At 55.6% G+C, this 27,759-nt stretch overlaps 9 protein-coding genes across 9 annotated transcripts; 4 read left to right on the forward strand and 5 right to left on the reverse strand.

Moving 5' to 3' along the window:
- Positions 1-96: 96 nt before the first annotated feature.
- LTR77_000298 (uncharacterized protein) lies at positions 97-1,107 on the reverse strand (the record flags this gene model as incomplete). Its single annotated transcript, XM_064797565.1, has 3 exons — positions 97-763; positions 813-837; positions 912-1,107. The coding sequence occupies 3 exons, from the start codon at positions 1,105-1,107 to the stop codon at positions 97-99; spliced, it is 888 nt and encodes a 295-aa protein (XP_064663799.1).
- A 935-nt stretch (positions 1,108-2,042) lies between these two features.
- On the reverse strand, positions 2,043-3,595 carry LTR77_000299 (uncharacterized protein; the record flags this gene model as incomplete). The annotated part of the gene is made up of 2 exons (XM_064797566.1): positions 2,043-3,295; positions 3,358-3,595. 2 exons carry the CDS (start codon positions 3,593-3,595, stop codon positions 2,043-2,045), a joined length of 1,491 nt encoding a protein of 496 aa, XP_064663800.1.
- Positions 3,596-4,388: 793 nt separating this feature from the next.
- Positions 4,389-5,897, reverse strand: LTR77_000300 (uncharacterized protein; the record flags this gene model as incomplete). The annotated part of the gene is made up of 2 exons (XM_064797567.1): positions 4,389-5,758; positions 5,813-5,897. The coding sequence occupies 2 exons, from the start codon at positions 5,895-5,897 to the stop codon at positions 4,389-4,391; spliced, it is 1,455 nt and encodes a 484-aa protein (XP_064663801.1).
- Positions 5,898-6,945: 1,048 nt separating this feature from the next.
- scn1 (Cut9-interacting protein scn1) lies at positions 6,946-8,202 on the reverse strand (the record flags this gene model as incomplete). Its single annotated transcript, XM_064797568.1, has 2 exons — positions 6,946-7,906; positions 7,976-8,202. 2 exons carry the CDS (start codon positions 8,200-8,202, stop codon positions 6,946-6,948), a joined length of 1,188 nt encoding a protein of 395 aa, XP_064663802.1.
- A 3,414-nt stretch (positions 8,203-11,616) lies between these two features.
- On the forward strand, positions 11,617-14,592 carry LTR77_000302 (uncharacterized protein; the record flags this gene model as incomplete). The annotated part of the gene is made up of 1 exon (XM_064797569.1): positions 11,617-14,592. One exon carries the CDS (start codon positions 11,617-11,619, stop codon positions 14,590-14,592), a length of 2,976 nt encoding a protein of 991 aa, XP_064663803.1.
- A 1,854-nt stretch (positions 14,593-16,446) lies between these two features.
- LTR77_000303 (uncharacterized protein) lies at positions 16,447-19,815 on the forward strand (the record flags this gene model as incomplete). The annotated part of the gene is made up of 1 exon (XM_064797570.1): positions 16,447-19,815. The coding sequence occupies one exon, from the start codon at positions 16,447-16,449 to the stop codon at positions 19,813-19,815; it is 3,369 nt and encodes a 1,122-aa protein (XP_064663804.1).
- A 619-nt stretch (positions 19,816-20,434) lies between these two features.
- Positions 20,435-22,448, forward strand: LTR77_000304 (uncharacterized protein; the record flags this gene model as incomplete). The annotated part of the gene is made up of 2 exons (XM_064797571.1): positions 20,435-21,782; positions 21,832-22,448. The coding sequence occupies 2 exons, from the start codon at positions 20,435-20,437 to the stop codon at positions 22,446-22,448; spliced, it is 1,965 nt and encodes a 654-aa protein (XP_064663805.1).
- An 859-nt stretch (positions 22,449-23,307) lies between these two features.
- LTR77_000305 (uncharacterized protein) lies at positions 23,308-25,273 on the forward strand (the record flags this gene model as incomplete). The annotated part of the gene is made up of 2 exons (XM_064797572.1): positions 23,308-25,115; positions 25,204-25,273. The coding sequence occupies 2 exons, from the start codon at positions 23,308-23,310 to the stop codon at positions 25,271-25,273; spliced, it is 1,878 nt and encodes a 625-aa protein (XP_064663806.1).
- Positions 25,274-25,318: 45 nt separating this feature from the next.
- LTR77_000306 (uncharacterized protein) lies at positions 25,319-26,608 on the reverse strand (the record flags this gene model as incomplete). The annotated part of the gene is made up of 1 exon (XM_064797573.1): positions 25,319-26,608. The coding sequence occupies one exon, from the start codon at positions 26,606-26,608 to the stop codon at positions 25,319-25,321; it is 1,290 nt and encodes a 429-aa protein (XP_064663807.1).
- Between the last annotated feature and the right edge of the window lie 1,151 nt (positions 26,609-27,759).

A 27,759-nucleotide genomic window follows, 5' to 3' on the forward strand; every position in this document is an offset into this window, starting at 1 on the left:
GACTGAAATCGCTTGCTGCTGCTAAGTACTACTCATGGGCGGGTACACAGAGCTCGGAGCGAAGGGATGGTGTTGCTGCTGACGAGAGTGCTGATATTAGGACGTAGGGAGGGTCGTGGACGAGAGCGCTTGTTGCAGCTGTGGGGCGTTCTGATTCCCCAATGGTGACCCACTTGTGAAAAGGACTGCTTGTTGCAGCTGTGGAGCAGACCGTGGCGGGTAAGCAGACCCATAAGGGAAGGGGACGGCGCGCTGATACTGAGATTGATCAGGAACATCAAGTCCTGGAGCACTCGGGGCTGTTGATGCAGGCTGCTGACCGAGACCCATATGCGCTCCGGTCGGATCAGGCGTGTCCACACCGTCGGTCTGGTGCCGCTGATACTGGAATCCGAACGCTGGTGGCTTTGATTGCGTGCCAACCTGCTGGGGCTGATCCTGTTGTGCAACACGAGCCATCTGCTGTAGGAAGATGCGCTGGACCGGTGTGTTGCGTGGAGACGAAATGCTTTGGACGTCCTGTTGGCTGTAACCATCAAGGAGGTTCAGGATGAGCGGCAGAGTGTTTGTGAAGTCCTGCACCCACTTATCGAGCTCGGCGCCTGACATCACTGGAGGTTCGCTTGCTTCTGGGAACCCCTGGTGAGTTTGTGGGTTTTGTTGGTCTTGCTGATCGGCCGCGGAGGCCTGGAAGGATGCCTCCATAGGGTGTGAGCCTTGGACAGTGTCGGGGTGGCCCATCTCGCGCAATACCAGAGGATGACTGGCCGGGAGATGCAGCTGACGGTCCTGTGAGTGGATGTCCTTCTAACTCGGGAATGTCAACCATCGCTGGATCTGCCAACACAAGTCAGTGATGACGGCGCATGGCACACGGGTCGTCGCTTGTCGAAGGTGAAGTTTGAACTTACGTGTGCTGGACACGCCGAAGAACAGCTCACGGAACACCGCTGTGGCCGAATGACCGCCTTGCGACCACGGCAGAAGGCCGACCTCTCTCGAATCAACCGGAGTGTTGTCTTGCGGTTCGAAGTCGGGATCACGCGGACATCCGTCCCAGATCCGCGACCAATCCACCGGCCTCTTGTCTGGCACGACGTAGCTCATGTTCGGCCGTTGTTGTGCTCAGTGCTTCGGTGGAAAGGCGTGTTCGGACAGGTCAAAGTCGGTAGGTGAAGAAAGCAAGATTATACGGTCGCAGCTTGGCCATTATATCGCTCCGACCACCAGGAGGTAACAAAGCACTTTCACCACGCTAGTCCTCATTCGAGCATTTCGGGGTTGCACGAGCTGAGATGGGACGGAAATCATGGCGAGGTCATGTTCTGAACTGAACCGTTGATCTTTCTATCTAAGCTGCGGATGGTGCTGATATAAGTTTGTTTCTCAAAGGGAGAGCAGCAATCAAGACACCCAAGGCAACTGAGACTGATGTACAACGGAGAAATCTGAAAGAATCTTAGGTTGCAACGAGTAATGATCTGTGTACCGTTGCCGAAGAGAAGAATCATTCAGATAAGCAGGAGCCGTCGCCGCGTCGCAGAGTCTATCATGCCTCGCCTGACCCATCTTTCCGACGGTGTTGCTGGAGAGGCAGCCGATAACAACGACTCTTCGAAGTACTCAAGAAACCTAAACCAAGCTCATGCTCATAATTGCCGCTGCAACGGCCAATGCGAAGTTCCTTGCTGCCGCCACACTCCAGTCCACCTTGTCCAATTGCTGGCTAAATGCACGCCGATCCATCTTCGCCGCACTCAGTCTCACTCGAACGTTCATGCCAGGCTTACCTTCAGACGTGTAAGCGCCTCCCGATCATGCGTCTGTTGATCGATCGCTGGAGCTGTCCACTGATGGTAATTAATGATGCGGGCGTAGTGGCTTGTATCGAGATCCAAATGCTCATGGGCAGCCGCGAACTCGAGAAACCGTGTCAGCAGCAGACCATCAGCACCTGCTGGCCATCCACCTCGTGGGACTTGCTCATAGATGTGCTTGAGCGCCATGTGGGCAAAGGAGTCGACTTCTGAGCTGCGGAGTTCCTAACTTCCGGCTGTCATGTCGCTCCCAAACCCAGCACTATGCTCCGCACGCACCAGATGTCCGTTGAAAGCCCTCTTCTCTGGCAAGCCGTGACAAACTTCGGCGCCCTCCTTCAGTTGCTTCTGAATGCGCCCTCTGGCTCTGTCAAGTTCGCCCTTGGAATCATGCAGTCCGACAGGCTTTAGCTGTGCCTTTGCGAGATCCAGCGCAGTCCAGCCCGCGTGTACTGCACGCATACCTACTGTTGGTATCTGGAACGCGTTCGGGTAGAACGTGCAGATTTCGATCATCCCGACGTTGATGTTGGTTGGCGGCGGCTGACACCCTACTGAGGGCCTTACGCGCGTCAAGTCAGCGTAAGTTGCGCCGCTCTTGGTTGGCGTTGCATTAGTGACTGAACGCAGGTGCATGCGCTCTGCTGCTCGTGGTATCGGGTTGAACGGTTGCCACTTAGCGACGGTGGCAGGTGGTGGGGCGGCTGGAGTGTGGAAGAAATTCGTTGGGTAGACTTGGGACCCTCCCATGAAAGCCTGGCTGTGATAATGGTTTGGATGTACGCCTTGAGTCCCTCCTGGGAAGACTGGATCCTGTTGGACATGCGGGTCGATGACTTGGTACCCTTCTGGAAACACGGAAGCCTGGTTCGAATACGTCTGGAAGTCAACAGTCGGGACTCGGAAGACTGGAGGATATCCTACGCCTCGCTGGGCGGGCATGGGCATACTGGAGTGACCGGCAGCATAACCATATGATGGCAAGTCAATCAGTCCTGGGGCCAGATCGTACTGGTTGCAGTTGCCTTGCATACTGTTGACTTGCGAGAGTGAACCGGGTCCAAAATACGAAGGCATCGAACCCTGACCATACAGTTCAGCCGTCGGTTCGCGTGGCACATGTACAGTCGAAGGACGAGTGGTGTCAGCACGATCGTTCCTCTGCATAGTGCCAGCACTCTCTGACCATGGTCCCTGGCCGAAAGGTTGACGGATGTAAGAGAGCTCTTCGCGATACGTCGGACTGTTGCGCTGATGCACCCGGCGGTCAGACGGTGCTTTAGTCAGATGCCCAGGGTCTGCCGGAACGGGCCCTTGATGGGTGCCAAACCCAATGCCTGGCGATATTGTCGGTGGCGCTATCACTACCGCAGACTGCTCGGTGGCTTGGTTGTGTGCTAATCCTGACATTCCAGGACGCCCAGTTGGCCCTGCACGCCCGGCTGTGTGGCTGCCGTGGTCTCCTGATTGAATGTTGGCTGCGACTGACGTTAGTCTGGACTGTGGATGGTACCGCAGCTCGGCACTAATGGCAACTTACTGTTTGTTGGTACACGCATCAGCTCATGGCAGACTGCTTCCGAAGTGCGACCACTCTCGAACCATGACAAGAGGCCAACATCCCTCGGGTCGACTGGATGCGCCCAGCCTGTGTATGTCCTGGGCTGCATGTCTGGCTGCCAATTCTGGAAGTCGATTGCGTATGCCGAAGTCTCTTGGTCGCCATCAGGGTCGTTGGTCTGGTACGCGGCCCGCGTACGATCCACCTGGTCGGCCATCACGAAGTTGTACTTCGATCAGGCCTGGAGTGATGGGAAAGAGGCGCTTTTGGGAGCAATCGAGAGTCGTTGAGCGCTGGCCGGCTTGACACCAGCAGAGGGAGTGGTCGGTGTAGCTGCAAGTTGCAACGAAGGTGAAGAAAGAGATCGAAGCTTGGCTTTTAAATATCAGTGCTGATATCGCTCGGACCACCTAGAGGAGACAAAGCACTTTCACCACGCTAGTCCTATTACGAGCATTACAGTTTGCACATGCCATGGACCGAGACGAGGACATTATATGTTACAACCGGTATTGCTATATACCACCGCAGGAAAGGATGAATCGCTGGGAAAAGCAGCAGCCGTCGCAGGGTCTATTATGCTTGGCTCGACTCCATCCTCACGACAGTGCTGCTTGAGGGCAGCCGACGAGAACAATCCATATTCGCCGCTGAAGATTGAAAGCAACTTCGGTGGTGCTGCTGCAATACCGTCCTTGGAGCTGCTCGAGTGTATCATCTACCCAAGATCTGCGACTAGAAACGTTACGCCAGACTCCTCTTGAGGCGAACGAGGCCTCTCCGTCATGGCTTTGAGCATTGACCGTAAGTTGCGGTTGTGGAAGTTGCTGGATGATTCAGGCGAAGTGGCTTGTATCCAGATCAAGCTGATGACGATGTGCCGCTGCAAATTCGAAGCATCGAGTAAGCAAAAGACGATCGGCACCTTTGGGCCAGTTGGCTTGGGCAACGCAGTTGTAGATGCTCTCCAATGAGGTGTGGGCGAACGAGTCGGCAGGATCCCGCAGTACCTAGCTGGCAGAAGTCATGTCGAACCCGAAGCCTGCACCGTGTTGAGCACGCACACTCTCCAGCTTGAAGGTGCCGGTCCAACCGTGACAAAGGCTGGCGCCTTTGGCGAGTTGCTTCTGGAATCTGCCTCGGGCAGTCTTGATATTGTCTGCGGTCAAGTCGTCGACAGGCTCCACCACCGCATTCGCAAGATCGAGAGCTGTCCAGCCGGCGTGCACAGCGCGCATCGCAACTTTCGGGATTTGTAAAGCGTCTGGAAGGAATGTACAGATCTCGACGAGTCCAATATCGATGTTCACGGGCATCCGAACCCGAGGGGAGAGCCGTTCGCGTGTCTGACCACCGTAAACAGCGCCGGTCTTTGTAGGGGTGTTGGTGTTGATGGCTCGAGGAGACATACCCAACGCTGGAGGTGGCGGGTTGAACAGTTGTACCGGTGCGGTTTGGGCTGGTGGAAGTGCATATGCTTGACTGATGCTGTGTGCCTGCGGAAGACCGTACGTCTGGGACGAGCCGAGTGGTTGAAGGGTGCCGAATGCTTGCAGACCGCTTAATCTCTGAGGGTTACCGTATGGCTGAGGGCTACCGTATGGCTGGAAGATGTTAGGTGGATGTTGAATGTCGGATGGCTGGGAGGTCCCGTGGTATGGATGGAAATTCCTGGTTGGCGCTGGTCCTGCGTACGTGCGAACAGTGCCGTCGTTCTGAGGGTTGCTGTGTGAGTGAGAGAAATCGTATTGCTGATGAGAGCCTAGTGCTGAAGGGTGTCGTGAGATCGTTTCGAAACCGCTCCGCTGGACGTGACGGTCCTGAGCGATGCCGGCGACATTACGGCTAGTACTCGCCATGTTTTGGGAGAACTGGAAACCTTGCTGCATCTGATTTGGCGCGGCCAGGAACGGGTCGGGTGCGTAACCGCCCGCGTTATTGACATGAGGTAGCTGAGACGCATTGAAAGGCCTGACGCTCTGCTGATCAGCAGCTTCACCGCCACTCTGACCATGCGGGTAGTTCGCCATCATAGTCCTTTCGAGGGGCACGTCGTTACTGACGGTGCCGTGGTTGAACGAGCTCTCACTCATGTACGACTGAGTTGGATTCTGAGACCTCCGTGCCTGCCTAAAGGGTTCACGGAAGCCTGCGTCACTCTCGTAGCTTTGCTGATGCGAAGGGTGAAAACGCTGGTGCTGATTCTGTTGGTAGCTGGGGAACGAAGGGACCTGAGAGTTGTTCGCTAACGAGGGGGGTTGCAGCCGTTCGCGACCGTTGCCGGGAGCAGCTTGACCACGGAAGACTACGGCGCCAGAGGATTCCGCTGATGCGAGGCCACGCCAGAGGTCGACAGTGTCTGCGTCGGACAGGGCATGAGCTGGATCGAGAGTCAGCTTGATTCCCATCACGACAGTTTGATGGTCAAACTCACAAGGGCTCGACTCGTCAAGCAGTTCGTCGAACCAATCTTCGTCCGAGTGACCTCCCCCGGCCCACAATGCTGGCTCGCTAGCCATCACGCATGGGTCTCTTGTCCAGCTATCAAACGAAAAACGTTTGTGGCTTGCCGCAGAGAGGTGATTGTCGGTAAGGATGGCAGATGGTTGCCAGATGGTGGTGGATGAGAGTGTTCCTTGGAAGGAATGTGTGGAAGAAGATCGAAGTTCAAGAAATACTGATATCGCTCGGACCACCAGGAGGAGGCTGAAGCTGCAAACGCATTCACCGCGCTAGTCCTGTTTCGAGCATTTCGAGGTCGTACGAACAGGGTCCGCAAGTCCGAAACACTATGTCAATCGGCATACCAGCGCTGAAGCGGCTACTATTGGTCTAAGGGGGTGGACCTTGGAAGGCTGAGCCTTGAGCCAAGCTGCTCATATTCACACAGGAAGCACGAATCATGCGATGTACGAGCACAGCCATGACAGTGTATAAGCTGAGGTGAAGTCTGTATACAGGTCGTATGTCACTCAAAACGATGCTGAAGGAAATGGGCGCTGACAAGATGGCAGCTGGGAGACATACCAAAGCACATTCGCATCAACAGCTACAATTAAACGCGGAAGGCAAATACTTCTGTTCCGTTGGCAACAGAAGCACTCAAATATCTGCCTTTGTCAATAGTTGCGTCGTATGGCCGGACCAGTGTTTCGGATACAACAAAGGGGCTGCAAGTGCCGAGTGCTTAAATTCATTCAAAGAAGTTCGCCGGGGTCCGGCACTGGGTCATCAACTCCCGAAGTAGGCTGCCCTTCGAGTAGGACTCCTCATCAGCGTCTTACGTTCTTTGCCATCTAATCCGGGAATGCTGCATGGACCGTTTGAGAGTCGGGATGGCTGCTTGACGTTTGTTAGCTGCACGCCGGCTGAGAGTGTATGAGCAAATGAGAGTCGGTTGAGAGATGTATGTAATAAGAAGCTGCGGCGAGAATTGTGGTGATTTGGAGCAATCGTGGGCGGTGTAATAGCGAGCGATGAAGATAGTGTACTGCTTTCATCGGTACGTCGTAGGGCCAACATTGGTCAGGCAGGGTACCGAAGAGCAATCGCCAGCCGCAATCCATCTCAATCTCCAGTCCCGAACACGAATGCCTTCCAATTTTTCGCCAGTCGCTCGACACCATCTTCAAGCTCCCACCCTTTCACAGCACATATCTTCCGCACAATCTTCTCGAGATACTGGTCCATCTTCTCCCCAGCCGTATGCAGGTCGCTTTCAATCAGCACACTGTCATCAGATACAGCTCTAAGGGCCGCTTCGACCTTGCCATTTCCGTCCTCAGCCCAGCTGTTGATGGTCGTGCTGAAGCTGAAGAAGACGTGGCAGGGTACCAAAGCAGCCGTATACTGTTTCACGTTCTCTGCGGGACCAGAGTACGAATGCAAGCATATCCTTGGAGGATAAGGCTTTGATCTGGACCTAGGTTCTTCGCTCTTTGCAGCATCTTCTGGTTCAGCATTTATCTTCGTAGCAGACTCCTGCCGCTTGCGCTCCCTTCTGCTCGGGACCTTCCTTTCGTAACCCTTCCATGACTCAGCCAGCGTCTCGTACACGATGCCGTGTGCCTGTACGCCATGTACGGATACCGCGCGCTGTAGTTCGCCAGCCAGACGAAGTTGCGCAAGCAACACTTTCTTCTGATGATCCATGCTGACCCGGTAAGGACTCAGTTTGCGTCCTTCTCTGCCGCCAGGAGTCAGAGCATCATTTCGCGACTCCACTTCGCCAGGCAGCCATGCTTCGGGGATTCGAAAAGACCGGTCAAGGCCTACCTCGCCTACCAATGCGAGAGGATAGCGCTCAAGATACGACTTTGTCTGGTCCAAGAATTGTCTGAATCGACGCGGCTCGGGCAGAGATTGGAGGAAGTCGATGTCCTCTGACCGCGGCTGCAATACGGACTGGTAATGAGCCACTTTTTGATCGAGAGTAAGGCTTTGTGCGCCATCATATTCGTCTTCATCGAACATCTGATGTGAGAACCATGGATGCCAGCCAAATGCCGGAACGATCTTGTGGCTGTCTCTGTAGAAGTCCCGTGAGCCCTCGGTCTTTGAAATGGACAGAATGAAAGTACCTTTGCGCCTGACCTACCTCCAACTCATCTCTCCATCAGCTACATCGTCTGAAGTGATCCCATACTCATCTGCAGCCTTCGCCACTAGCTCTTGATCCTGTGCTCGAGTCGCCATCACTGTCAAGACTTTAGCCCGCATGCTGGGAATGGACTGCAGACTTGACAGCGTGTCTGTGGGATGGCAGTGAGCGTCAAAGACTCCATGGTGCCACGGAAACTCCATAGTTCCCTCTGGCTCTGCCATGCTTGTGATGGAGGGGCTGACTTTTGATGCTTTTCACCAGTAATGGTGTTGTCTTGCGCAATTGAAAGTGGCGAAGATCAAGACCAGTGCACTGGAGGTCGAAACAAAGTTGCCAAGTGACATGCTGACCACATCTCCTCCCTCGCTCCCCTCCCTTTCATCCCGTCTACTTCCTCGACCAAGTACATCTGCTGCATCGAAAACCCTATGATGACTGGCCGCAACATTTGAGAGCGGGATAGTAAGCCATGGATCGTATCAGCGTACAGATCTGATCCGGATGCAAGGTTTACTAAGATCCCGACCCATTCTGGCACTCCACTCCTATATTCCGTACGACATTGCCGGAGCGTACACACACTGCACCCTTGGCTCATACACCGTGGGATCTTCTACGTACTCACAGCGATTGGACCCATAGTCTTGGAGAGTACGACGTTCCTCTCGATTACTTGCCTTGCCTTGTCCCGAACTTCCCAATATAAGGAGAGGAAGAGAGTACGAGCAGACCTCTGACCATGCAAAAGAGAACACCCTTGACCTTCTACCAGGAGCTCAATCGCAGTAGGGACAAAAAAAAAAATCACTTCTACATTTCGAAGAACTTCAGAAGGACAAAAGAGAAGACCTTAAGCTGCAATACCAAGGAGAAGAGAAACTCAACAACCACGAAGAGGAAGTTTGGTTTGCATCTTTCATTATGTTAACCCTCGGATCGGTGGGTTCATCTGCTCGGTGCGTCGATGGCTCGGTGCAGGAATCGAATCGGTGCGGAATCGGTCGCAGATATGCTATTGATCCAAACCCCTCGAGGGGCACGCCAAGCATATCTATGGTGAGAGAATCGATCAGAAGGAGGGGATACCATGAACCTGAAGCTTAACGGATAAGCAACGCCCGGCCTGTGCCCTGTCGACGGATTGAAGAACTTTGGAATAATTATATAGAGGTCAATTACGGCGCGGCCGGGGCGACGTCACTTCATTTGGATGCATGTGCCCTTGCAAGGCGGACTTCTTTGAAATTCACGGCACGACCTCCGTGAAGCACGACTTATGTGGAACGGAGAGGACGACAGATGCTACTCCATCTATCTATACGGGCGCTCTGTATCAACAGACCGACGGCCTACAACAGCAGCTCCAACTCCCTGCCCACTCTTCTGCACTGCCTTGGACGAACGATCTCTCTTCCGCAACGACTGGCTGCACGAGCTCGCAGGCTATAGCACGATAAGCAGTGGGGCTGCTCGTCCACTCACAGAAACGTGCCGCGAACGAGCATCTCGCGGGGTGACGGAGGAGGACAGTCTTGCGCATGGCTGAGGCGGCAAGACCGAGATACCTGTTAAACGATCGAATATGTACAGCAAGAAGATAACTCGGCGTCGGAAGGTTGAGGGGAAGTATTCAAGCCTGGCTTATGAGCTCACCGTGCGAGCGAGAATGGTACTGCATGCTGCCAGCGAAACGGTAATACCATTGGTGGCAGATGCTGACTGCCTCGTGCATGCTCGCTTCCAACATCTTGAAAATTCTGATTGATCAACGCCGGCAACACCATGCAGCTTTCGACCTGCTCAGGCTATGGAATCATGAGTACCGGCTGGACGCTCTTAGGTGGGAAGTTTGCGAACACGGCTGCTGCAGCATGTCCGTGAGACCTTTTGAGAGGTGCAAGAAGGCTTCAGAGAAGACCGTTCAGAGTCTCCGTATGCATATGGGGAGCGGCCGTCTTACTGCTTCCTTGACGTCTGTGGAGATCGACTGAACGAGACTTCATTTGATACATAGCCACCTGGGCAAGCACAAATACGAATCAATGAAACAAATCAGCGGCCTACAAATCTGGCCAGATACCACAGACTCACCGCTCGGAAGGGCCCTCTCCTGGGTCTTCGTGCGGGTTGCGCCTTCCTAAGATCCTCATAGAACGCCTCGAAGGACTCGTTTGTGAGGATGGCAGTCGGAGACCTCCAGTATCACTCCTTCGATTTTCGGCCGCCTGGCTTGCTGAGCCAGGTTGTGTTGAAGACGATGCCTCCTGGTCTCTGCGATCTCCGCGTCCATTTGGTCTGCGTGGAGTCTGTGCCGAAGCTGACGCGAGAGTGTCGCCGATGCTCGCCATGAGCTCCTGATCTCTACGACCCCCGCGCTCGGTCGCCCGTCGCGGACTCATAGGTGGGCAACTGGGCGGCGCTGGCCTCCATCTCCCGACTGAAGACGCCAGTCGTTCCTGGGCTCCTTCAGCCAATGCGATGCTCGGCTGATCACTGGCCATCGCTGCAGTAGCACCCTGAGCATTTCCAGCACCACCCGCAGGCTGTTGAACAGCTTGAGGTTCGTTGGCGGTTTGTTGGCCACCTTGCGCCATTTCGGCAGCCTGCTGGGCGTGCGCCTGGATCTCTTGGAGTGATGCAAACGGCGCGCCTGGATTGTTGCCAAGGAAACCAAATGTGTTGTTGAAACATAAGGGATCCCTTTGATCGCACGCTTGACGGTAAGGAAACAAGCTGTAGGATCTTGTCAGCACCAGCCCACACCACGACTCTTTGAACTATACATGCCGGCAGTGAGGACAGGGCGATTGGTGTCGCATGGTGCTCATGTTGTTAATATCAGCTTTTGAGGTAAATGAGGGTTGAGTCGTTGGACCGGCGACTGAGGTTTCGAGATTTGTGAGTTGTTTCGAGTCTTCCAAAAGCTCTTATTCGACTTGGAAAGGCATGTTGTACTCCCACCAGACCTAAATTTGCTCGGGACAGTCTTCACCGTGTCGATTCTGTGCCACCAAACCAGCAAACAATGAGTTTCCGGTGACGCATTGTATGCTGCATGCAGAGACATATTCCATGTTGTCCGTCGTCCGACGCCTGTCCTGGCCGGCGAGTACTCTCTATTAGCTAGGAAGCTCAACGGCGCTCCGAGTCTAGGGCCAGCTTGTCATACATATTGGCTCGTTCCTGGTACATGCGGCATGGAAAATGTGTAAAAAGGGGGCGTGGTGGGTTCTACTCATAGCTGGATAAATTGAAGCATATCGAAGTGCTTTCTCTGGCATCGAGCCTCAACATTTGAGGTAGTAAGACAGTCATTCGCCTCTTGTGTCTGAATGCGGACAACAACGTGACAAGAGGGCGTCTGGGCCTGCTGAAGTCGAAGTCAGTCAAGATAGAAGAACCAGAATGGATCAACGGCCCGAGATCCTTATCTCAGGGTAGATCCGGCGCAGGGCAGCCGCAGCCTTCGTCTTCTCCTGAGGAACATGTGAGCGAAAGCGACTTGACGGTGGAAACATTCGCTGCAGCACACATTCCTTACGAGTAACAGTCAGCTGCAGGATTAACACCTATAAGGACACCCATTACTTGTCTCAAAGTCTTGAATCTTGCATGACCTCGACAACGTCTACAACATGCCTTTAGCGGCGCCGGATTCCTACGAGCTGGATCACTCGGACGACCATTTGATGCACAGGAACTCCTTTGACGATAACGAGTCCAATGCTTCTGGTATCGACGAACTCGACCCTTTGCGAAACGACCGACCATATACCGACGATACTTCACAACCGTTACGTTCTGTCTACGACTCGGAGAAGAATGGCTCATTCACAAAGCAGCCATTGAGATGGCTTGAGGAGCAGAGACAACAGAGCAGGTTACGGAGATGGCTTATACCTAGTCGGTTCTGTTGTTGTCTGCTCTTGCTATTCGTTGTCACGCTCATCCTGCTGCTAAGCGCTGGAGGGCTCTGGGTGTACAAGGTCGCTGTGCCGGATGATGGAGAGTCGGAACCATGGTATCCTTCGCCGAGAGGTGGCACAGTGGATGCTTGGAAGGATGCATATGAGAAGGCGGCGAACCTTGTTGGGCAGATGACGTTGGTGGAGAAGGTCAACATCACGACGGGCATCGGATGGTCAATGGGCATGTGTGTTGGGAACACTGGACCTGTGGATCGGCTTGGTTTCCCAAGTCTATGCTTGCAGGACGGACCTTTGGGTTTGCGATTCGCGGATAATGCGACAGCTTGGCCTGCAGGAATAACAGTTGGCGCGACCTGGAACAAGAAGCTCATGTATGAGCGTGGCAAGGGGCATGGCTTTGAGGCGAAGAAGAAGGGTATCCACGTCATTCTTGGTCCCTCCATGGGACCACTTGGTCGATTACCAGCTGGAGGCCGAAACTGGGAGGGCTTCGGCACCGATCCAGTCCTACAGGGCATTGCGGCAGCTGAGACTATCAAGGGTATTCAAGATGCTGGTGTCATTGCGACTGCGAAGCATTACGTGGCCAACGAACAGGAGCACTTCCGACAAGCTTGGGAATGGGGCATTCCGAACGCGATTTCTTCGAATATTGATGACCGAGCTTTGCATGAGATTTACGTATGGCCATTCGCGGACAGTGTAAGGGCGGGGGTTGGCAGTGTTATGTGCAGCTACAACCAACTCAATAACAGCTACGCCTGCCAGAACAGCAAGCTGATGAGCGGCATTTTGAAGGACGAGCTTGGCTTCCAGGGTTTCGTGCAGAGTGACTGGCTTGCGCAGCGGTCAGGGGTCGCATCCGCGTTGGCAGGTCTGGATATGACAATGCCTGGCGATGGGCTGAAGTGGGCGGATGGCGATAGCTTGTGGGGCGCGGAACTGACAAAGGCCGTCCTCAATACGAGCGTGCCAATGGAGAGGATGAACGACATGGCTACTCGGGTGGTCGCAGCCTGGTATCAGCTTGGCCAGGACGATAAGAAGGTGTGGCCGCCAGAATCAGAGGGAGGCGGACCGAACTTCAGCAGCTGGACTGATGAAGAGGTTGGAGAATTGCATCCTGGAAGCCCAGACAGCGACGAGACAGGCGTGGTGAACAAGTTCGTGCCAGTTCGCAACACTGAGGAAGGCGGCGACCACGACGCTCTTGCGAGACAGATAGCGGCTGAGGGCATCGTCTTGGTGAAGAATACTGATGATATCCTCCCGCTTAGCAGGGACGGTAAGGGCGGCATGAAGAGGGATGGAGATGACAAAGTCAATATTGGTATCTTCGGAGAGGACGCTTTCCCGAACCCGAACGGCATCAACTCGTGCAAAGACCGTGCTTGCAACGAGGGAACGCTAACGATGGGCTGGGGTTCTGGCGCTGTCGAGCTGCCATATCTCGTATCGCCCGCGGAAGCTTTGCACGACGGCTTCAACAAAAGCATGATCGAAGTGACCGACTTCCCGAGCAACGACTATGCTGAGGCTGCGAAGACCGCATCGAAGCAGGATACGTGCATCGTCTTCGTCAATTCTGATGCTGGTGAGGGCTTCGTGTCGTGGGACGGTATCAGAGGCGACCGCAACGATCTCTACCCGCAGAAGAACGGCGACAAGCTGGTGCAGAAGGTCGCTGAATCGTGTGAGAACACAATTGTCGTTGTCCATACAGTCGGCCCGATCATTCTCGAGGAGTGGATCGAAATGCCTTCTGTCAAGGGTGTTCTGATCGCGCATCTGCCAGGACAAGAGTCCGGAAATGCTCTGGCCGACGTGATATTTGGTGATGTCAACCCATCTGGTCGGCTTCCATACACTATTGCGAAGAATGAGAAGGACTACGGACCTGACAGCGGCATCCTGTACTACCCGAACGGCGTGGTGCCTCAGCAGAACTTCACCGAGGGGCTGTATGTCGATTACCGATACTTTGACAAGTACAACATCACACCCCGCTATGAGTTCGGCTACGGACTGTCGTACGTCGGCTTCAAGCTGAACAGCCTGGTCGTCAACACCAAAGGCGTGGGCGGTCCGCTACCACGAGAGCGACCGGCAGGTATCGAACCACCGCAGATGGACAACACACTACCTTCACCCGAATCCGCAATCTGGCCCAGCGGCATGCGCAAGCTGAGCAAATACATCTACCCTTACATCTCCAGCACCTCCGACTTCACAAAGGGCGACTATCCCTACCCAGCAGGCTACGATACGCCCCACGAGCCTTCCCAAGCCGGCGGCGGCGAAGGCGGAAACCCCGACCTCTACCAAACAGCCGCACTCATCCAGGCACAGCTCACCAACGGCGGCGGCAAGCCCGCCGACTGCGTAGTGCAAGCCTACATCTCCTACCCCGAAAACGTGACGGATATTGACGGCGAGCCCGTTGACATGCCGGTCAAAGTGCTCAGAGCGTTTGAGAAGATCCACGTCTACGACCCAAAGCGGGTGTCAGTCAAGTTGGAGCTTACACGACGGGATCTGAGTTACTGGGACGTCAAGCAGCAGAATTGGATCATTCCAAAGGGAGAGTTTAGGGTGCATTTGGGCTTCTCGTCGAGGGATTTGCCGTTGACGGATACGTTTTCGCCGTTGGAGTCATTGAATTTCGGGGGTGGGAGCTTATGAAGTGTATGAAAAGGGTCGGGTGGGTATGGTGCTAAGGCGTGAGGTGGGATATACTCATATGGACATAGGAAAAGTACGATTACTGAACACCTCTCTCACTACGCTCCATTGAATTTCGGAGATCACGGGTTGACTCGATGGCCGGATTGTCAACTCGCGCTTCTGGGATGCCGGTGGGATTCCGAGAATCCGGAGGAAGAGGATATGGGATGTCGTTGGATTTTACGAAACAGTAGCAAGTAGCGCTTGAGGCTCCTTCAACTCCCGCTGAGAGATGTCGCGGTATAGGGTAAGCACTCTAGTCGGATTATCCTCTGATCCCCATCCTTCAACACACAAAAACGGATGCTTGCTGGCCGTAATGTGGTGAGTGTCGGCTTCCTGACCGGGCCGTAGGAGTGTGGGGAGTCGAGAAGGTAGCATTGGGAGAGGGTGTGGTAGATGGTTGGATGGGCACGTGGGATGGAACCTGGATCTACTGAGTTGCCGGTTCCGATTTTTCAGGAACGACAAATTCCAAGAGGATGGTGGTGAAGGATGCACAATGTGTCGCACCATATGGTACCTTTCTGATCCTGCCGAGATCACACCGTGCTGATGGCGTGCTTGGAATCGTCTCCCGTCGATCGGTGGTGTTTCCGGTGCCGTATATGCGGTTAAGACGATACTTGGTCAAGCTCTTGTTTGATTATCACTCGTCTGCGAGACAGGCTGTTGGACAACAGGATGGCCTGCATAGCGGAGCATGAGGGAGTGTTGGAAACCATGTCTATCCTAGTCGCCTTTGCTGCAGAATGACGGTAATAACGCTACCCCACTCGAAGGATGCATCGCGTGGATTCCAGCCTCCCAGCCACCAGAATGCGAGAAGGATGAGACGAGACGAAGGATCGAAGCTTGTTGATCAGCACGAGCACCGCCGATTATCTTTCCGAAGACGGTACTCCGTTCCTGCACGTGTTTGAATAAAAAAGCATCCCACGTGCACCCCACCTTGCATACCGATCAACATACTCTGCATCGTCGGCGAGGAGATCAACAATCTCCCGGCGTTCCGATGGGTGGCTGGCACTCTGTACAGTTTGGTATTGTGGTTGAGTGGGCTGAGGAAGAGTCCGGCTCGGCCATGGCTGTTGACCACGTCTTCTTCAGCTCCAGAGTCCCCATCGCTGCGCAGTTGTTCCATCGAAGCATACAGATACCCCATCATGGATCGTGACGGTGCGGAGGACAGTCCTTTCCATCCTGTCTCTTGACGTGCCGCGGTCGGCACGGATCAACTAATATTAGCAGGGTCCGCTAGGCGGCGTGCATGGACGGCGCCAACCTCACATGCACCTGCTCGAGCTGCTCCACCTTCTGCTCGACCTCGAGTGCCACCAGTCTAGCCTAACATGACTTTAGGATTGCTCAGGATCGCTGGACATGCCCATCTGTTCCCGCAAGCGACTGAAGGATTGCCATGGCTTCCGTTGGCCTTGGGCACGTCGGTGTTCTTGTCCATGGCTTATCGGCCACTACTGTATGCGACCACACGTGGGAAAGCTCTTCCATCATTAGGTTGCTCCATCTCTCACCGCACATGCTGTGCCTCTACTGATACAACCTGACACTTGTCTTTTGCATTCTCTTGCTTGCAAGTAAGTTCGCGGATGGTAATCTGAGGAGGAGCAATGACAATATCAAGACATTCTGAGTCTTGGTTAGCTCACCAATAAGTTTGTATGTGGAACTGCGCAAACTTCAAGAGCTTCAGGCGACTCACAGGACTCCTAGGAATCATCGCAACCGAGCTTGAGGTCACAGCAAGGCATTGCGCCGCAGTCCAGCGTTTACACGGCAAAGCTACCAACAATGGCGGCGTCGGCGGCAAAGCGTGGCTCGTCGAACGGCACAGCTTTCGATGATAAAAGTCCCAGTGCTTACTCACTCAGTCGGGCTGCGTCCAGGCGAACCATCTCAATCTTCAGCAGGCGAGGGGTAGAAAGTCTTGACCCGATCTCACCACTCACTATCTTAGAGAGCACGCCTAGTACGAAGCCAATGACACCACGACAGAAGAGCTGGCTGTCGCGTCGCAGATCAGCTTTCCCAATTGCTAAGAACTCCACGGACAACAAAGCGACCTTTCTGAAAGCAGTGCCGGCAGAGGTGTCAGCTAATACCTCGGTGGACCAAGATGCCCCGTTTTGGATGACCAACGCGCCAGTGGCAGGAGAGATGTCCACTTTGGATCGCTTGTGTTCGGGCCAGATGCGACCCAAGAAAGGCTTATGGAGCACCACCAGTCTTCCGCGAGCGCATCGGACCAAGGCAGAGAAGCGTACGGAGACCGCAGTGCGCGTTGGTCTCTGGGTGGATGGCGTCCCACATTGGGGCCCGGACAACATCCCACAGTGGGAGCCGGACAACAAACACAAATCCGCTTACTTTGTAGGCAGATCAGCGCAGGAGAGCGAGCAAGTCGAGACAGGCCCTGCGCGTCCGACGTCCGTCCCGAGCGCGGGCATGAAACCTAAGCCTTCCCTATCGGTGATCATACCCGGCAGAGACGCTGTACTCGAGGACCTGCGCTCCACCGCCATCGCGATGCAGTTTCCTCCCCCGCGGAAGTCCGCCGACGGTACCGCCAGCGTTGTGTCGAAGTCTGGGCTGACACCGACCGGGACTTCAGACGACAATGACGAACACATCGTTTCGCCTATCGGTTCAGAAACAGCCATTGAGACATCGGCACCACAGTCGGACACTCCAGCAACGCCCCCACAGATACATGCGGGTATATCAACACCGAACCGCTCTTCGTCTGTCTCGAGTAGCGTCTCTGGAAGGGACGACGCATCGGCGCCCAGCAACAAAAGCTCGGCGACTAGCAATGAGGAGATAGGCGCCGAGTTCCTCAGCAAGGCTACCGAGAAGCAACCGAGCTTCAAGAAGAGGACAAGTTTTCGGCCATTACCAGACATCAACAAGCCACTGCCTCCAACGCCGATCGCAACACCTCGTCGCTCTGCTGTGGCGCGACCACTGCCACCCAGCCACGATGGCTCGCCTGAAGTGCGCCGAAGCTCAGCGAGTTTGAGCATCGTGGTCGACCGTGCAAATCTTCGCTCGAAGTCGCTGGCTCAGCTGGAGTCGCTCGACCGTGAGTTCGCAAAGACGGCACCACATGGCTTAGGCATCGCGGTACCCAGAAGTCCGACCCTCAGCGAGGCACGGGAAGATCTCGAGGCCCACCTGGGCCACTTTGCCCGGAGCAGCATCTACTCGCAAGAAACTTTCTCGCTGGATGACATTGACGCACTTCAGCTCGAACCCCATCCGGCATGGTCTACCTTTATGCGCGGAAGCAGCTACGACTCAACGCAGCGACCCGAGCAGGAGCCCGTTGTGCCGAAGCGAAGCAGGAAACGAGAGTGGTGCTCGCCACAGTCCTCCGGCAGCAGCCTCAAGACAGGCGACCTTCAGATGCCTACCCGGAGAAGATCGGAAACGGACCTGACGCCTCCTCCGGAGACTCAGGGGATGAAGAAAAGCGTTTGGTGGCGTCAAACTACCATGTCAGCACCATTGCAAACAGCTTGCTCGTACGCCGACTGTGTCTCTACACCGGAAGAGCTCATTGTGTCAGCAAAGCCGAGCGTTGTTTTCGATGACGGGTTGATAGTTGTGGAAGGACCACGGGTTGTCGTCGACGATGGGCTGATCGTTGTGGAAGGCCCAAGAACGATTCGCAAAGAGCAGGTACACCGCGACGATATATCACCTGCCTCTGCGCAGGACACTCTGCTACGCATCATGTCAATGCTTGACAACGTGGACGACCTGCGCAGCACATCCATGATCAACAGGGGCATGTACCGGGTGTACAAAGACAACGAATCTCGGTTGCTCACATCAGTGCTCCATAATCAGTCGCCAGCGGCATGGGAGTACCGCGAGTGGGCGCAGCCTCCCTGGTACGAGCATGACGACGAGAATGTTCCACAGGCGGTGCATACGGCAAAGCCTGCCCTTCTCCGCCACCGCTCCGATGTGGCTGTCAACGAATCGCTCAAGCAGCGCATACTCAAGCAATGCCGGATGCTGGTGAGATCGGAGGTGGCGTCTATTCTTCTGGACGAGTCACATCCTGAAATGCAGCACTTCGAGGACGCGCTCTGGAGGATCTGGTCATTCTGCAATATTTTCGGCTCAGGCAAAGGCCGTGAAGACGACGTCACTGGACAGCTAGATTGGCTGAAGGGGGGCATTCTGGCGCACTACCAGGACCTCACTGCGACTATGAATGTCAATCTCGATTATGACATGACCAGTGTGTTACTTAATCCTCCGGAGTACTTCGCGAAGGGCAATGCGGGTGGTCTGAGCGCCGAGCAGTTGTATGATATCGTCGAGATCTGGAACTGCCTCAGAACCATGCTGCAAGGCTACCACGGTCGGACAGAAGAAGCGGAGGAGTATGGCATCTTCGATGACGTCGAGGTCACATGCCAGGATGAGAAGGAGGACATGCTTGAAGAGTGGACCGCTCACCTGATGACCTACGGTCCTCGGGTGATCCTCCGAATGGCCGAGCATGCTCAAGATAACGGCTCAGGAGGCTTCGCGCTCGCCCAAAAGAACGGCTGGACCAAATGGAGCCTCTCCCGCCACGACACCAGCCGCACCGACTTCCTCAAGGAACCAGTCTGTCGTCTCTACCAGGAACGAGTATACGGCATGGCGCCCAAATCGCGAACTCACCACGAGCAAGAAGCGAAAGAGCAAAATCGCAGACGAGTAGCGAAGCTCGCCGCAGAGATCAGACTCACCCGCAAGACGAGCGGGTACCGACGCCTCCCCGTCATCGACACGCATCTCGACCGGCCGACCAGCACCGCAATGCGGAGTAGCACGTCCCTGAGCCCACTCTCTCCGCGCTCTCTGTTCTCACCAGTCATGAACCGCCGGTCCACCGCCTTCGCCCGCCCACCCCCAAGCCTCTCCGCCGTCGTCGCCAGTGCCGCCCCAACGCCCATCAGCCCCATACCTGAAGAGCGCACCAGGCCGCATGATCGCACGTCGCAGCAGAGTTTCGAGAGCGGAGAGGATCGGGCGCTGAAGCGGATCGTGGCGATGGGGTTCCCGGCGACGGCGGCGAGGGAGGCGCTGCTGATGACGGATGTTGGGGATGGATTAAGAGTGAATCGGGCGGTGGAGATGTTGTTGGCTCGGGGGTGAAGGGAAAAAGGTTGCGGGAGTTTGGGGAATGGGTTTGTTTAAATGATACCCACTGAGGGCGCACGCTCGCTTGTTTTCTTTTTTGATGATTATGGGATGGATGATACCAATGGCGAGTTAATGAGGTGTGGAATGGGAGTTGCTTTGATGTTGTTTTCGCGGTAACTCAACTTCACTACTCACTGTGCTTCACCTCTCACTCGCTCTGGCCAGCTCACTTTTCACAGGCTTCTGCTCATCACTTCAGCTCATCCTTCACTTCACTATGCCATTGACTCATACTCAACTAACGGTCGCTACAGCCTGCCTTCAACTTCAAGTCTACATAAGTATCCCCTTCCACTTCACCTACCATCCCCTTCGACACAACTTCATACCTCTACTTCCCTCTACTTCCACCTCCTTTTCCAACACAACACCTTCCTCCACCTCACATGAAAGAAAAGCATCGCTTATCTGCCACTCTTCCTTCCCACCTCACCAGAGATTGCAGGTGGCGGAGTCAAACATCGTTCGCTCGCTGTCGATAGTGACAGCCACCTTTGACAGCTGTACAAACGCACCGAGCCAAGACCCCAACGGAGCCTGCTCTGTTGGCAAAGTACCTGGCCTCGCCAACATGAACGAGCCACATGCAAATGGTGTGATCGAAGGGTCATCCACCGGCCTCGATGATCATGGAGAAAAGGCGATCACCGTTATTGCCGCAGTCACCACGGACACGGATAGACTGCGGATCAACCTGCAGCGGAAGGCGGGAAACTCATTCGGCACGAAAGAAGAAACAAACAGCCAGAGTAAGGTCGCTCAGCGGACAATCAAGGAGAAGCGTGTCAGCATCAGCGCCACGAGAAGAAGGACCAACCAATACATCAAGGACAGAATGAGAGCGATACGGAAGGGCAGAGTAACCAAGGAGGGCCTCCAGCCCAAGAAGCTTCTCACCAAACCATTCAAAGACCCGCTACTCCAGAGTACGGTGTCAATGGCGAAGCGGATCCTGCCCAACGAGCCCCCGACCGCCGAGCAGCTCGCAAGTCTCCTCGAAGCCGAGCAGCCCACGCAAAACTACTTTGCGAGAACCGCGTCGTTGATCCCCGGCGACCGCTTTGGCTTCGACAAACGGCCGTCCAGCGGACATACCACCAGCAGGATCCTGTTGCCCGACGCCGAGACGCGCAAGGATTATGTGGTGCACAACTCCATTCGTGACCTGACGCAGGCCCAGCAGGTCCATATGGTGGGCCATCATCTGATGTGGACGAATCTCAAGGGGGACGAGTACCTTTCGTACAGCAAGAGTCCCGTCTTCACGATCGTGCATGGCCTCAATCGTATGGACTGCAATCAGGGCAACGTGACGATCCAGTACATCGACCGCAGGCGAGCCACGAGAGCCGATGAGACAATTCCGGCTGCGTTCTACCACGCGCTGGACTTGTACCGCATCTTCCAGATCCATCACAATCCCGGCTGGACAGTGTACCACAGGAAGAAACTCCGGCCGCGCATGTTCACGCAGGAGCTCCTCTCGCACGGCGTCGTCCGGGTCCAGGATAGCAGGTTCAAGCCAGCTCGGATTAAGGACTTGATCCGAGATGGGCTGCTCGACGTCTTTCCAGAGCTTTACATGCCGTCGGGGGGGCATCGCCGGACTCCGTTGTACGAGGGCCAAGTCGCGTTCCGCCGGCAGTGCTTTCCTGCAAAGCATAAGGATTGCTCTGGAGATGACGAGCAGCTCCTCTACTCGTACGGCAACTGCGCGAGGGGGTTTATCTTCACCGTGGATGAGCTCATCAAAGTCCAAACGCTGGTTCGTAACTTCATGAAGGCCCCATCCGGCTATGTGCCCGGAGTGGATCAGGCTATTGAGTCACATCTGCACATCTTCCTGGACTTTCTCGCGGCAAAGAAGCGGCCGAAGGAGCACCCAATCTTCTTGGCCTGGATCAAAGAGCACTATAGTGGTAAGTCTGTGTTCCCACAACTGAAGTCTGCAATACTGACCTGAAACAGCTGCGAACGTGCTAGATCTCTACAGTGGAGACGACGGCAACATCCTCCCAAAGTTCACTCATGTCGCCAGCAATCTTCCGCAGCGCATGCAGTACCTTGACCTGGTGCGCGATGCGGGGGCGGTCTTCGGTCTCCCGGCTCTGCCGGCCACGGTGGTCGAGACTCAGGATCGTGCTGTCGGCGAGATATATGTCAACCATGATGCCGGTCTGCAGCGATATGTGGAGACTTACAAGGAGTGGGACGAGGAGAAGTACCTGCAATCAAACAAGGGGCGCAAAGACAGGAAGATGGCGAGAGAGGCGGCGTTGCAAAGGATGATGGAAGCGGGAGCGGATGATGGCGACCCCAGCAGTGCCGGATCGGACGATGAGGACGGTGAGGTCGATGGGAAGGATGCATCCGACGGCCGAGAGGGGGCATCTGGTCCGGTCGAAGTAGACGCAGGTGAAGAAGAGCGAAAGATGGTCGACCAAGACAACACCAGAGAGCACCTAGCGGACGGAGAGGACCAGGCCGGCGGCCAAGGTGCGAGCGAAGGGAGCAGGCTGTTGCGCGAAACGGGAGAAGACGAGGCGGGGCTTGCGTTAGAACAGCTGCATAACGACATCGCGTAAGGAAAGCTGGTGGAAAGAGACTGCCTGATCGCGGTTGGAGAGCCAGGGCGTGCGAGACGGCTAGGAATCTGGTAAGAGCCAGAGCGACTGTGTTGAACGAAGCACATGGCCGGTAAAGGTCTCGAGAGCGAAATCGTGGGTACTGGCACCCCCAGGGGGCGAAGTCCAAGCGTGGTTGGTCTCGAGAACAGACGACGGAAGGTTGCTGCACTCGTGGTGATCGTGGGAAGACACAGGAGCCTCCATGGCAGGAAATGCAATGGTAATGCTAGAAGTGAGGGAGACCTAAGACTCCGGCGTCGTGACGATACCCAACAGAATGATAAGCACATGGGCAGTTGTTGTAGAACAACATTAATATTGAGCCTGCACTGGCGGTACTAGCTCCTGTCCTTTCTCAGACCCATCAAGTGAGTGGCGGTCCTGCCGTCCATTGCAGAGGGCGATGGTGGATGTGGGATGCTCCAGCTCCAGCGATGTTGGCGCTCGATCATAGGTATAATGTAATTGCTAGCCGGCTTCCGCGAGGAAGTTGATCTCGAACAAGGCAATCTCGGCAATGGCCACGATAGGCGGGGGCGCGTGCATCTTATCGCTGGGTAGATCCGAACCAAAGCTAGCCCTATTCAACCGGCAGCGTCATTTGCGAGTCTTCATTAGAGAGCAGTCTCTGACTCCACTTGTGTTGAGAGTCCTGTATCTACATTGCCTGACACTGCGTGCTCCGAGACAGACTTTTTGACCAGCTGATGGAGTAGACGCACCGAACAACACAACCTCACCCACCCGCATGCGACGTACCGAAGCTTATCACGACTCCCGGAGCTATCTGCGCGCTTGAGCAGACGTACAGTCGCTCATGCCACCCTCTCAGGATGGCGAACGGACGGTGCTGAAGAAGCCGAGTCTCTACCACCGCCAATCCTCGACCCTCAAATACAACACCTTCCCCGCCGCTCCTCCTCCACAGCCCCAACGCCAATCGAGCAAGAGGGACATGAACGTTCAAGATGCGCCAGAATCTCCCGGCTCCAAACGGAGCAGATCTTCGTCAGGCTCAGCAAAACACCAGGAAACACCACTACCGAAAGGGCAGCTAGCTATACTGGCTGTCATTGCGCTGGCGGAGCAGACGGCGTTGAACAGCATATCGCCATACCTCCCCGAGATGGCTTCGACGTTCCCGGAAGTCGACCCGGCGCAGGTTGGGATGTACGTCGGCTTGATCGCGTCTTCGTTCGCGTTGGCGCAGTTCGCGACGAATTTCATCTGGGGCTGGCTGTCGGATAAGATTGGGCGGAAGCCGGTGGTGCTATGTGGCACGTTCTTGACGGCGTGCTGTTTTGTTGCTTTTGGGTTCTGTCGGACGCTGTGGCAGGCCATACTAGTGCAAGCATTGATGGGGTTGGTGAATGGGAATCAAGGGGTGGTCAGCACGTGTTTGGGAGAGATCACGGATCGGTCGAACCAGAGCCGGGCGTTCAAGTACCTGCCAGTGGTGTACGGGCTTGGAGGCATCACAGGGCCGATTGTTGGTGGACTACTGGTCAAGAAGAACAACCCTTTGGATCCAGAAGAACCGAACGCATATCCGTACCTTTTGCCTAATCTCTTCTCAGCGGCAGTGTTACTGGTCGACATGGTCTTGACAATGATCTTTCTTGAGGAGAGCCTGGAATGTGCTCAAGAACTACCACCACTTGGCAAGCGGTTCGTCAGTGTCTTCACATGGATGTGGCAGTTCACGAGCTCGCACCGACCCACATATCTACGACGAGGCAAAAAGGACCGGAAACCCAACGGCTACCAAGCCGTCCCCAACGGCAACCACCTGGACGACGTCGACGAAGAGGACTCCGACTCCGACTCACAGGACGAAGTCGGCGCCGCCCCCGACCTCATGCCCACCACCAACACCCAAGAATACCTCAACAAAGAAGACGTCTTCACCCGTGACACCGTCCTCCTCCTCATCACCTTCCTCATCTTCCAACTCGCCAACATATCCTACAACTCCCTCTACCCCGTCTTCGCGCAAGCCAACCCGCCCACGGGTCGCAACCTCACGCCGGAAGAAATCGGCATCGGCTTGGCGTTCGCCGGCGCAGTCACGATATTATTTCAGGTCGGCGTCTTCGGCGCGATTAGGGAGAAGGTCGGGAATAAAGTCACCTACCGCGTCGGACTCGCGGGGTTCGTCGTTGCTTTCCTCCTCATGCCGTGGGTGGGGTATAAAGACGGTGCGAGTGGTGAGGGGGAGCCGACGAAGATGGGGCAGGTGTGGCTGTGGATCGAGTTGGGGGTGGTGCTTATTATCAAGACGGTCGCTGCGGTTGGGGGGTTGACTTCGGCGTTACTTTTGATTACGAACTCGGCGCCTTCGCATGCTGTGCTGGGAACGCTGAACGGGCTTGCGCAGACTTTGAGCGCGGCGGGTCGAGCAGTGGGACCTTTCATCAGTGGGTCCTTGTTCACGGCCGCGGTGCGGATACAGCCAAAGGGCGAGGCGTTGGCTTTTGGGGTGTTTGGGGGTATAAGCTTCCTGGGCTTTCTGCTCTCGTTTGGGATTCGAGGGGCGGAGTTGGAGGCTGATGGGTGGGAGGAGGGTGAGAGTGATGAGGAGGAGGGTGAGGCGAGTGAGGCTGAGACGTCGCCGGAGCGGACTCGGTGAGGATAGACGAGTCATGACTTGATGTGCGGGTTAGCGATGGCGTTGGGAGAGGGGTAGTTGTTTATGGAGGCTTTGTATAGCTAGGATTATCACTCCTCACATTGCATTCGATGCGCAACTCGAAGAAAACGCCGAAACCGACCGCAGCGACTGAGTCGGCATCCTCAAGGTCCTTGCAGCAACGGAGAGTTTCTGCACTCTACTGCACTACCACCCGACACATCGGACACACCCCCCTCTCCCCCAACCACCTCCCCACACACGCCTCCTCAAACCAATGCCCACACCCCGGCAACTCCGTCACCACATCCCCCAGCTGCAAATCTCCCAGACAGATGCGGCAGCAGAACGAGCCGTCTTCTTTTTTGTCGGCGTCTACGAGAGTACGGTGGGGTAAGTCGGCGATGGCGCGTTGGGAGAGACCGCGCGGTGCGGCGGGGTGGCGACGGAGTCGGGCTGCTGCGACGCGGAGGGCTTGCGATGAGGCGGCGAGGGCGGTGTAGATGTCGGGGGGTGTTATTGGTGGGGAGTTTTGTGTTGTGTGAGGTGGAGGGGTTCGAAGGGGTTGGGGCGGCGAAGAGGGTGTGTTTGTGGTGCGGTCAGGGATGTGCTCGCTTCGTGACAACAGGCGGTGGAGGGCTGGGTAGTCGATCCAGCGCGAGTAGCCTGTTGCTGCGATGGGTGCGAGAGGTTGACGTGGCTGTTCCGTGGGCGGCTCGGGAATGATGGGAAGTGGCTGTTCTGATGGCTCGGTTGGGGGGTCCCCGGTGGGCTCAACAGTCGCGAACATGCTATTAAGAGCTGCGTAGTCGACGAATCGTGAGTAGCCTTCTGTTGCGACGGACGCGAGGTGTTGATGTGGCTGTTCCGTTCGCGGCGCAGGACTAACGGGGCGGGCGGCTTCGTGTACTTGGGTAGACTCGGAGCGCTCAACGGGGCCGGGTCTGGCGCGCTCGACCGTGGCGAACGCGCTATGGAGAGCTGCATAATCGATGAAATGTGAGTAGCCTTCTGCTGCGACGGGTTGAAGATGTAGGCGTGGCTGTTCGGTGTGCGGCGCTGGTGTAGCTGGCTGTCGTCCTTGACTGGAGCTGGTCCTCGACGACGGGGATGGTCGCTCGAAGGCTGCAGCACTCATCCTGGTCGCCTGCGCCGATGCTTCAGCTTGAGAGATCATCAATAGCGACTGCCGTAGCTGATCGCGTTGGTACTGCGACGACCCATTCGGTGGGGCAATAGCAGTCTCTCCGAAGGCTAGGGAGCGGAATTGGGTGTCTTCGGAGGGGAAGTTCTCTGTCGGAGCAGCAGGTTCGAGATCGACAAGGGGAGAACTTCCAGGCTGACGACTAGGGCGGTGACGTCGAGGGGTGGCTTGAGTCCGGTGCGGACGTCTGGCACGATTGCCGTCGATGCGTGGGCGGAGAGCGACTGGACGCGGCAGGTGCGAGGGGCGATGGTCGTCCTTGGCGGAGTCCGTGGAATCTGCCATGGTGTGAAGTCGAGACTGGAAGTGCGAGAATGTTGGTGCTGGGTGGTGTATGCTGTGAAGCTGTGAAGTGATGTCTGACGCTCGCTGCGGTTGCTGTCACTGAGGTCGTGCACGTCCCCATGTTCCAACACTACGTAGTGGTGAATGCCGAAACTGCACGTCAGCATGCGCGTGTGGCATCCACTCCTCGCAGCAGGAGGACTTTGTCCGAGTCCGAGGTGTCTGTGAAGGGAAGTTGTGTCGCAGCTTCGAAAGACTTTGTGAAGGGTCAACCTGAAACGCCAAGGCCTACCTTTTTGGCCTGACGACACTTTCACGTGAACTATAGCGTCTGCGGAATCCGAGCACAGGACGTGCCGAGATGATCAGTGCAGACTGTGATGAAATGTGACGCAAGAAGAGTTAGTGGGCATACTTATGCAAGCAAACACCTACTCAGCCCGATCTCATAGCGACACAAAGCAGAGAACCAGCAGCGCGGCATGGCTTGCACGAGGTTGAGGAGGTGGAAGCCAGCGCGGGTTTGCAGTATGGGGTCTCCAGCGGACCCTGGAAGTATTGAGGTGGATGGTACTACCACCGCGGATGGAGAGGTTCGGGACAGGAGACACAATACAGCATCGAATTGGTGGTGTTGTCCTCCGTCCTCCTGCCGTACCGAGCACCGTCGTGAACAGGGCTGCGGCTGCATCTGCATTACCGACGGAGAACGACGTCTCGCACATGGGACGCTGCCAGGGCAAGTCGATGTCCTTGTGCTCCTCCTCGAGATACTCGAGAAAGTGAGGCATAGCGAGGCCTTCGCGTCTACATCCTCAGCAGTATCCAGTGGTATCTCCGTACCCACCATCGTAGACAATCTGCAAGAGCGCGGTTGCCCAGTACTGCTTTGTGCTTGAGAGTCTGCTTCCCGCACTTTCATCCAATCCGGCACTTCGATGTACACCGTTATTTTCTGCACCACATCTCCAAGGTCGATGCTCCTTTTCCCAAGACACAATTCCCAAAGTAGAGCCCGTTGATACGATGTGGTCTTTCTTCTGTCGCGGAGAACTGTACAGTCCCCTCTCCTCTTCTCAGTCGGACAGTTGCCTACGGCAAAGCTCTCAAGCCTACCAGCCTAGCTTCATCTGCCTCATGCTCCTGGAGAC

This window comes from Saxophila tyrrhenica (genome assembly GCF_035928015.1).
Source record: "Saxophila tyrrhenica strain CCFEE 5935 chromosome Unknown scaffold_1, whole genome shotgun sequence".
NCBI classification, from domain to species: Eukaryota; Fungi; Ascomycota; class Dothideomycetes; order Mycosphaerellales; family Extremaceae; genus Saxophila; species Saxophila tyrrhenica.